The sequence below is a fragment of the Hyalella azteca genome, unplaced genomic scaffold (assembly GCF_000764305.2).
Source record: "Hyalella azteca isolate HAZT.00-mixed unplaced genomic scaffold, Hazt_2.0.2 contig13709, whole genome shotgun sequence".
Classification (NCBI taxonomy): domain Eukaryota; kingdom Metazoa; phylum Arthropoda; class Malacostraca; order Amphipoda; family Hyalellidae; genus Hyalella; species Hyalella azteca.
This window is the reverse complement of record NW_025943621.1, coordinates 346,919-358,080: the sequence shown is the minus strand read 5'-3', so window position 1 is coordinate 358,080 and position 11,162 is coordinate 346,919. Positions and strand designations below refer to the sequence as shown.

At 42.3% G+C, this 11,162-nt stretch overlaps 1 protein-coding gene across 1 annotated transcript; it reads left to right on the top strand.

Annotated features, from left to right (window-relative positions):
• Window positions 1–1,343: 1,343 nt before the first annotated feature.
• LOC108664725 lies at window positions 1,344–1,969 on the top strand. Its single transcript, XM_018151394.2, has 2 exons — window positions 1,344–1,395; window positions 1,429–1,969. Exon 2 carries the CDS (start codon window positions 1,433–1,435, stop codon window positions 1,877–1,879), a length of 447 nt encoding a protein of 148 aa, XP_018006883.1. The 5' UTR covers window positions 1,344–1,395; window positions 1,429–1,432; the 3' UTR covers window positions 1,880–1,969.
• Window positions 1,970–11,162: the final 9,193 nt, after the last annotated feature.

Sequence of the window (11,162 nt, the reverse complement as noted above, 5' to 3'; positions counted from 1 at the left end):
TCCCCACGAGTCGGCTACTTACCCTGGACACCGACAAGGTTCCGTTTCGAACCTGTAACCTGGCAAGCCTGAACTCCCCGCGAGTCGGCTACTTACCCTGGACACCGACAAGGTTCCGTTTCGAACCTGTAACCTGGCAAGCCTGAACTCTCCGCGAGTCGGCTACTTACCCTGGACACAATCAAGGTTATGCCTTGAACCTGAACCTGGCCCAACTTTTCAACCTGGCAAACCTGGAGCCTGTGATTTACACCTAAATACTGGCACCTGAAAAATCATGTCTAACATGGAAAATGAGGCAAGGAGGCGCCGCGCACCATCTACACATCTTCTGAAAGAGCATGTTGACACTGCTCGAACAACCCTGCAGGGGTTACTGGACATAGTTTTTGACAACATGGAACCTCAAGAAGTGACAGAAGTCACTCAAGCAATAAAGGACGCCTACAAGTGCTATAAATTGAAGGCAATGATCTTGACTAAAAGGCTCAAAGACACAGGGCACATGGAACGATCAAAGGATTTGAGGACTGAACGACTTGCCTTCAAGGAGGAAGTCTATGAATGTCTCTCCCTTCTCCGCGAACTGGAGAGAGACATGGACCCCGAAGATACCTCTCAGGTATCAATCACCGATACTACTGAAACGTCTTCCAAATCTCAAGTTTCTGCTTCCGAGCCTGACTTGGATTTAGTTCCTCCTCCAGCCCAATTTTCGGACAACCTGAACCTCAAGGTCTTACCTACTGAAAACAGAGCCTCACGAACCCAGTCTCACCTTGATGAGCTTGCTGAGCTCCCAATACAAGAAAACGATCTGAATCAACCTGGCTCGAACCCTATGGTGGAACCGCCTCCACCACTGCCCATTTCACAACAGCTCTCTACACAACCCAACACCATTCTTCTCATGCACCCCAATTCAGCACATCTGTGCTCCCAGGCCAGTGAGAAACTTCACTTGGAACCCACCACCAACAACAACCTGCAAGCCCTCCCAGCCTCAGAAGTCAGCACCGACCAACCTCCTTTGAACGACTGGGACAATCAATTGCCACCAGATCACCTGGAATCTTGGAAAAACTGGAGAATTAACCTAATTGCAACATCTGTGTTCGCAGTGCCTCGTGGTTACTGCCCCCCTGAATTTGGCGAAGTAAAAAGGCGCGAACTGCACAGGGTGCAAAACGTAAGGACCTACGCTACAAAAAGCAAACCTGTACCCGAAACATTAGTTTACGACCCTGGTGGAAGAGACGTATGTGTGCTTCACCCTACTGCAACGCATCTCCTGAAAGACTGCTAGATTTTTGCGAATAAACCGTTTGAGGATCGAGGAAAGATACTTCTTCTGAATGGTCTTTGTTTCCGATGCCTCGGGAAACACAGACAATCTGACTACAATGAAAAGCCCAAGTGCGACAAATGCGACATGGGCATAAATTTCATCAGCAAATTCAACCAGGAAAGGGCAACCGTGTCTCTGAACGATTTGGAAACAGAAGCTCAAATCCAAGGCTGTCAATCGCAATTCAATCCTCCCAAGGCTAGCCATCACGGCGGAGTTTGGGAGAGGAAAATTCAGTCCGCAAAGATTTTGGATGCGTCTCTGTTACTGCTGGGACCGAGAAGTCTTTCTCGCGACGAATTCACTACCTTCCTGGCAGAGGCCACCTCCATCGTCAACAACACGCCACTAAGCGACATCAGTGAGGATCCGAATGACCCCGTCCCTCTGTCTCCTGCTATGCTACTCACACTGAAATCTTGCCCGAATCCCACAACATTGGAAGAGTACACCGAACGCGACATTCTCGCCTACGGAAAAAGGCGTTGGAGACAAATCCAGTACCTCGCCGAGCAATTCTGGATCAGATAGCGTAAAGAATACATCCAAAATCTCCAGCCAAGAAGGAAGTGGCTGCATCAAAAGCCTTCCCTGAAAACTGGAGACGTTGTCTTGGTGAGAAACATTGCGATCAAGAGAAGTCACTGGCCAATTGGCCGGGTGATGGAGACAAAGCGCAGCGCCGACGGTCGGGTACGAACAGCCACAATCCGCGTCGGCACCTCGGGAAACTTTCTATCCTTCCTACGCCCTATCACCGAGCTCGTCCTGCTGATGAGCGGCAAATGATCCTCCTGCATCCCCCATTTACTGTACTGGATTTGCGGGCGGGGAGTGTGCTGGAATAAATCCCAGCATTAGCTTAACTATTAGTTTTAGTTTTAATATTTTTTAGTATCCGCGTACACGGACAGGCTCGTTCCGGGTTATTTAGAAATTTTGGCGGTTAGAGAGCAGAAGGAAAAAACTTCAGAGCGAGTAGTGACTGAGTGAGTAGTCCTCCGGTTCGAGCTGCGATCGACGACGGACGTTAGTAAGTTCCTAAGCCAGTGAGCCTACATATCTGGTTTTAATTTTGAAACTTGAGATTACTGTGGTTTTGAACTCTGAGAAACCTAAGAATTAATCAAAAGCGCGACATTGTCAACTACGAGAATGTCGCGCCATAAGAGGCGGAAGGAGAGTAGCCTGTCTTCAGATGAAGGCAGCAACTCTCCTTCTGTGCCTGAACTAGTTGGGTCGCCTTTGGAAGATGGACTGAAAAGAAGTACAGTAAGATACCAAAAATCTGTATTTCATTCTCCGCATACCATCTGCGTCCTCTGGCAATGAGGACGCGACATATAACGTAGGAACTTAGAACGCGAGTCGGGAATCCGGCGGTTCAGCACAGCTGTGGCTGGAGGCTTACACACAAGCAGCAGATGTCAGGGTAGACGGCCTGCATAAGTAGGAGCTGTTATCGTGCACACGCAGAGCGAGTTTAGGAATAACATTTGCACCAACTCTTTATGAAGGAATACGATTAAACGTTGAGGTCAGAAGAATGAACTTCAAAATTACTAAAGAGACACCACAACTTCAATATAATTTCTAATTTTCAAAATTAAAAAGTATTTGAATAGCATTAAATTCTGTCCTGACTGCAGGACAAAGCTCGGGTTGCCATTATAGGATAACGGTATTCTAATGAATTTTAAGAGGTGCTAGAGTCTATTGAACTGCTAGGTTTATCGCTGGTAAACTTCTTCGAAATGTTATCCAACGGGATTAGATTTAAAATATAACAGACGCAATACCTATGAAGAGAGCAAACTAAATGTGGGGAAAATTCTTGAATTGTGATGCACGATATGCGTGCTGTGCTAAACGCATTCTCAGCACGGCGGCAATAGGTTGCTACTTGGTGCAGCACGATGCGCGCAACCCAATACAGCAGCATGAAGCACGCAGCACCATCCAGCGTCATCAGCACGGCAGGTCATCAGCACGACAGCAGCACGTCAGGTCATCAGCACGACAGCAGCACGTCGGGTCATCAGCACGACAGCAGCACGTCAGGTCATCAGCACGGCAGCAGCACGTCAGGTCATCAGCACGTCAGCAGCACGTCAGGTCATCAGCACGGCAGCAGCACGTCAGGTCATCAGCACGGCAGCAGCACGGCAGGTCGGCGCAGAATTGGGCGGCTGGAGCGCCGCGGCGACGGCGCTGTAATGAAGGCTCCGGCGCTGCCGTCCTTGAAGGTCGAACGGTTCCTCCGACGCGGGGCTTCCTTCTCTCCCTTCCTCCCCAACATGGCCGCACTGAAGTCATTTCGACGAAATACTACGCAGCAACTCGACGGTCGTGGCTTATAGAACGTAAAAACAAAACGTAAACAGCCAAGTAAATGGATTAACATTCATACATAACGTAAACAGTCATGTAACCAGAATAATTTTCAAACCTAACGTAAACAGCCATGTAACTGGAATTACATTCGAATAGAACATACATAGCCATGTAACTGTTATAACATTCAAGCAGAACGTAAAAAAAGGAATGCACTGCAACTTGAATTATTTGCACGTGTATCATTTGATTGAATTTAAACGTGCGTGCTGAAACATGTGAGTAAAACGAAATTATACCGTAAATAATGAAGATCGGTATTTCTCGTGATGATCTACCTCAACGTTTTCAACAAATATTACAAATACTAGTATTTATTCGATATCTTTTGGCATTTCCCTTTTAGTGATAAAAAATCACTTCCGCCGAAAATTCTTAACGTAATTAAGAGCTCAAAGATGGTGGGAACTTTTCTCGCAAAATTTCAAATTTTTTAGCTTTCTTCAATCGTCTAAAACTTCATGTGTTCTTGAACTAATAAATTAATTGGGATTCTCACCGGGGTGTGTTGCCAACGAGAGTTATTATAAGGTTATCGGAGGGTTTTAATAAGGTTATCGGAGTGCTATCAGAAGGTTATCGGAGGGTTATCAGAGAAAATCAGAAAATTATGACAGGATTCTCAAAGAATAATCAGAGGGTTATTAAAGAATAATTCAGAGGGTTACCAGAGAAAAATCAAAGGGTTGTTAGAAGGTTATCAGGGGGTTAGCAGAGAATTATCCGGTAGTGGTCACACCATAAAGCTGAAAACCATCACTAGCTTTACATAATTTTTAGGTACTAGATCCGAGACGTACGTGGTCGTTACACTTAATGCAATCATAAAAAATCATATGCAATCAAAGCGCACACACAGTAACTGATAAATGCAATTGCAAGGAAACCCAATAAAGTTCAATGGACACCTGCTCGGTGCAAAGTTGTTGTTATCATTTGCTATAAAAGGTGACAAATCCCACGTGAAATGGTCCACATGTCCATGCGATGAGGAACTTTCGCAATAATTTCTTGATATAAAATGTGAACGCGATTATTGAAGGAAAAAGGAAAAGTTGAATGAGGAAAGGCTGTTCTTACGACGATCGCAGGTGGTTCGTTATCCGCCAGCCGGAAACTCAGGTTAGCTGCATAAGATTAGTCAATGAAGAGTGAATGATTATTTGGGTTTTGCATCTCTGAAAACATACAGAGTAATTGGACAGAAGAATCTATAATCCATTGCAAATCTGCAGTTTATATATAGAGTTGAAAATTTGTAGAGAACCATTAACCACCTAGTGTCGCAATATTCATAACAAAATTTTTAATAAGGATTACCGCAATTTTCCACCAATTTTTCAAGATAAACGAGGAAGGAAGAGAGCTGAGCTCGGCATGCGTAACCACAGAGCACTAAAGTGTGGTTGTGGTGAGTGACCATGAAAATGAGCGCGTTTTGAAGAGCAGACGTTGTCATCGATATATCACTAAACAACGATCTGAATGTCTTGCGACTAGTGCACACTTTAGAACGGATATAGCTCATGCTAAGTTTGCATTACAGTTTGCATTATATGTCGGAATTCAGTTTTAAGCCTTGTAAACATAAACACAATGAACATCCATCGCTTTCGGAGATGAAATTCATTAAAATCTTTCGGTATTAAGATCATATTCTTATCAGCTAAAGCATATAACAACCATACAGTCATTAATAAACAAATATAATGACTTTAAATACTTGAGGAATGATAAAAATCATTTATGATGTTTTTTTACAAGACAGTTCCTAAAAGCCGAACAATCTAGGTGCGTGAGATTGAGGATAATTTTCGAATTTCTGGAAGGGACGAAGAGCCTATGCTTTAGGGAGAAGGTAAAAAATTTATACTGAAATGTAATGGAACTGAGAAGTAGAGAAGAAAGATGACGTGAATTCGAACCGAGTAGGGACAAATGAAGTACACGCAATGAGAAAACTAGTCGTGATAAGTAATTATGAAGTGAGAAGGATGGTGAAGTGAGAGGTACGAATTTGTTAAATAAAACCAGGAAAACAAGCATTTTCGAAAAGGAAAGAGAAACCGCGAAGAGAAAAGGACCCAAGATGCGAAGAGAAATCAAGAACCTCATGCATGCATGGGTACCGGGTAGGAAAGAGGAACCGGTTCACATACCCAACATATGTTGAAGAGCGGCCGCAAATCATCAGAGGCCATAGAGATCTGCCAGACCAAACTGTCGTCTTCCAGCGATCATCAACTGGCCTTCAAATGCTACGAAACTAGACGAGCTAATTGCTGGGTTGTTCAAAAATGTCTCGGGTTCATCAGAATTTACGCCTGGAAACGAAAATCCACACGAAAAATTTTGCGTGATTCTGATCGATGGATCTGTAGATCGCTAAATGAAAAGTGAAGTTTTTTAAATAAACTTTTCACTTCAGTGAAGCAATTTACTCAATTTTAGGGGACGGTAGTTTTGAAATAATTCAAAATTATTTTCGAAACACAACAACAAAGATGGAAACCATACATGATTTTGTCAGACGGCAAAGATTCGTTAAAATAAAAAAAAAATTTAAGCCCTACATGACGACAGTAATCTTAAATCACGTACGCAACTGAACGTACATAAAACGTCTGCAATACACGCTTAAATTTTGCGCTAAATTACAGTATTATTATCATCGGCGCTTCTTATTCTTATCATCGTCGTATTCTTATTCTCGCGATCTTATTCTAGTATTCTTATCATCGGTGTCACTCGCAGGCCAATACAAATTTGTTTGAAGTAAACTATTACAGTTAAGCATTTTTTCAATATCATTATCAGTAATGTCCTGGCTTTATACGAGTAGTATCAGGCACCGCTATATAATGAAGTGCAGAGAACAATTAATTAGCTTAGTAACAGGTTAGGCATAATTGATGCTGGAAATTAATAAAAAATTATTTTCGATATCGGACATTAGCAATGCCTACAGCGATGCGTTCGATATTCACAATTACTAACGTATTAATTTAAAAATAAGCTAAAAATCCAATTGTAGTTCTTTTGCAAATAATTACGAAAGAAATCGATAAATGTTGACTGCGGCACGGAATTTCTGTAAAAGCACTTAAACCTATATTATTTAATGAGAAATTTTACAGAAAATTACTCGGGAATATTTGACTGAATGAGCTAACATTTCACTCAAAGATAACTACAGAGCTGCAAGCTACGTAATATTTCGGTCATCGAAAATTCGCGCTACAAACAATCAAAGGAACCGAGTTTGGAATATAGTTTAGTGACATTTGAGTTTTAATAACACACTATAAATTGCTCTCACAGAAAATTATTATTTTATTTCTGTTATTGGACATTCGGTATAGAAACAGTCATGAGAGAGAATACTCTGTTCAGGTTCTATATTCAGAGGCCGGAACACTAAACCTTCATTAATGAATATAGTGGCTCCCTGTTAATCAGTTATGTGCGACTTCTCTGCCAATTACATCATTCATGGAATATCCGTAGGCCTGCAAAAGCCGTGCTGAATTAAGGCATGGAAAATTATAGGCATGGATGCGGAAATAATTAGAAGGTCATTAGTACCAGGTTTAACCTGATCAGGTTTGGAAACTTGTCTCAATACCGCAAGTTTTGAACCGCTTGTGAAAATGGCGGCTTCAAATCCTCAAACCGGCATGGTCTAGGAAGAAGAAGTTATAGGGCTCTGGAATATAATTGCGGGATCGTAAATTAATCATACTGATGTACTATGAATCAGCCTGATGTACTATTGAGGCGTCTTGCTAATCCTGTCTAAATTATTCTTTGAAATAGTATTTACAATCATCGTTAAACTTATGGTGATCTTGAAACGTTCGATAATACCAGTATCAGTAATCAGGTTTACTGGTGAACGCTTTCAACGCCTCATAAACTGAAGTAGTTCTCAAAATTATCGGAGTCTTATTCATCATACACTTAATGTAGAATCACATGCAATTTCTCAAGCATTTTAGGTTTTCACGTTAATAATATGTTGAACAGAAAACTTTTAGCCAGAGAGCAACCAGATTTAATGCTATCAGGACTCAGGGATGAAAACGATTAATTAGCTCCAAACTACGGCAAAATTATTGGCCTTAGACAAATCCTTGCAGATCTGAAGAATTAGTACAGAGTTACTACGCTGGGGGCGACGCAAAGATTACTACGCAGTACATGCAACACAAAAGACAAGCACCGGTTGATCTATCATTTCATCATTGCTGGACGCGTGTGACAAGAAAGAAAGCAGTCGGCGCTTCAGATGTCCTCGGAACTGTATGAAGTCGATCAGCCTCGCTACACTCCAGATTATATCATCATGCAAGCGAAATTGCAAGACCAGTTAATGATCTCAGGAGGTGATGTGGACGCGATCTTGCAGCCAACATGGCGGTTCTTTGAAAAAGCAGCACAACAGGTTCTTGCAGGCTCATGTAATCGAGCAAGCACAGGACAAGTGCCTCGCAAAAATGTCCAAGTTTGGCCTCGCAAGCACTTTAAGAGAAAATGATTCAACCTTTTTAGGCTATAAAATATCGCGAATATGATTTGAATACAAAAGTAAAATATGCAAAGAGAATCTACCTCATACATAGCCCCTTCAGTTCCAAAGAACAGATAGACCAACAGGTGACCCGCATTCTATCGTGGTAAGCGAACAAACCGAACAAGTTTGAAAGCAGTGCTCAGAGTACGAGGTGTGCCATCATCAACTCATCTGGGCTCGGCCACTACAATTTAGTCCCGTTGACTTCCAAGAAACTGGGAGGCGAGCTGTGATGGTCAAGGTCGGAGACGGTCAGGCGAGCCGCAGGGCAACCGCATGCATCACCGCGCTGGCTCCTCCCCCCGCCGGCGTGGCAGCTCCAGAGATCTTCGTATACAAGCGGGAAAAATCGCTGCTACGTCAATGGCGTCAACATTGCTGCATCACCGTGCGATATTCAAACACTTTGTGATGAAAATTGGTTAACTTTTGAGGGGACTGACGGCGTTTTGAATGATTTTTTATATAATCCTTTCATGTTTTTAATTTCATTTTGCCGTACATGAAATTCCCTTTAAGGTATAAAAATTTTTTCAACATACGTAATCAGCATCATGACAAGCCGTGGCCATCTGAGGCTGGTTAATCAAGTCCCCTATGTCTATTAGAAAATGAGTATAATATTTTCTACGAATTACGATAATTCTAAACGAACCATACTATAGATTACGATCCTGTAGGTCAACATCCTCCTGTAATATCGTTTACACGAGAGCATATAGTCGTATCAACCGTGATCATAATTTTGAGCGGGTTATGTATGGCCGGCCATGCGTCCCTAGCCCTAAAAACCTAAATTTAATAAAGAGAGCATGCATGCTTGGTTAATATTGAAAAATTACTTCTAGCAGTGCAAGTAGGAGTTATGCAGCATGTTTGCGTCACTCAATTCTGATGGTGACACAATGCGCGACTAAATTACTGGCATTATTGACGATGCTATTTAAAGTAACTCAGCCACTCCTGCCACACGCAACAATAACTCTGCCACTCCTGCCACACGCAACAATAACTCAGCTACTCATGCCATGCGCAACAATAACTCAGCCACTCCTGCCACACGCAACAATAACCCAGCCACTCCTGCCACACGCAACAATAACTCAGCCACTCCTGCCACACGCAATTGCCACACGCAACAATAACCCAGCCACTCCTGCCACACGCAACAATAACCCAGCCACCCCTGCCACACGCAACAATAACTCAGCCACTCCTGCCATGCGCAACAATAACAAAATCCCACGCACGAAACCTGAAGGAAATGATTGCATATCCTACGAAAAGTAATAGAAATGCGCGCAAATCCTGACACGAAATTTTAAGGAATTGCACGCGTGTCCTCACAAGGAATGTGAAGTCAATGCATGCAAATTCTAGCACGAAACGTGCAGGAAACACACATAAACACGCACAAATTTTGAAGTAAACGAATACATATCCTGCCACGAGATACATATGAAGGCAACCCATGCAAATCCCGCACGAATTGTGAAAGAAATGCAAGCATATTCTCGTACGAAGTCGAGTCACAGCGACTGTTAGCAGCGAACGAGGAAGAAATTAGCTGGTGGTTGCCCCCTCACCGCAAATATCAGGCATTCGATACAAGACTCGATGAGGAAGTCACGCTCTTAATGTGATGCCAGCCCGCGACAAATGGATCATTACACGCCATCCTCGATTGCCTTCCTTTTAAAAAAACTCGGTCCCAATCAAGCAAGATATTAGAGATTGAAATTATAATGTTTGAAGAAATATGCTCATATAACTGCGAAGAACTTTCTAGATGTGAAATGAAGTAAAGTTTGTGGCAAGAGCAATATACGTGGACAAGAATATTTCCCTTGGTCTCAATGAGCGTTGCACGAAGATGATGAAGCGTTACATTCGTCTTATCATCAATGTAATAAATGAACAATTATCTACATTGATCATCAATGTAGTATACCGTAGATCAGCTACTTGATCATAAATATAACCGATCAACGATCAACGGTGAACGCCTTCATATAACGTTGAACACCTCCACAGCAGTGAACGCCTCCACAGCAGTGAACGCCTCCACAGCAGTGAACGCCTCCACAGCAGTGAACGCCTTCACAGCAGTGAACGCCTCCACAGCAGTGAACGCCTCCACAGCAGTGAACGCCTCCACAGCAGTGAACGCCTCCACAGCAGTGAACGCCTCCACAGCAGTGAAGCCTCAACCGCAGGCATGTATAAGTTGAAAAAAATTTAAATCCCTCTCTATTATCAAGGTCAATGCAAATATCTTGAATTAACTAAAATTATCAACTCAGCAGATATCAACAAAATCTTGAATCATTCATCATCAGGAATGCATTAATTTGAATTGGACTGCAATTGAGAACGCAGTGAGCAGAAGCTTCAGACTTCAACGTATATATTAAAACAAAAGTCGTTCCAATGGGAACTTTAAGAACCAGGTTTGTAGTATAACAAATTTAAAAAGTTATTTTCCGCACGTGCAATATCAATGAGTAAAAAAGGCAGACGGAGCATCAACATATCAGCTACAACATTTACACATAAAGAACAACATATGCTCATGTGACCTTCATGAGGCAGTTAGATGAGCCTAGGGATGTATTACAATGTAATACGAGTAAAGTTTCAAGTTACAAAGTTGTAGAAGGAAAAATTAAAGAACAAAGTTGTATCAACAAACAAGTTTAATACGGTTATTACGGTTAATAATAAAGTATCAAATAAGTATTTGTCCAGCGTTGTTAGCATCAAATGTACTTCTCATCACAGAAAAAGTAACAAAAAAACAATTGGGGATATATCGCATTACAGAAGCTGCAACCTACTTGTACACAT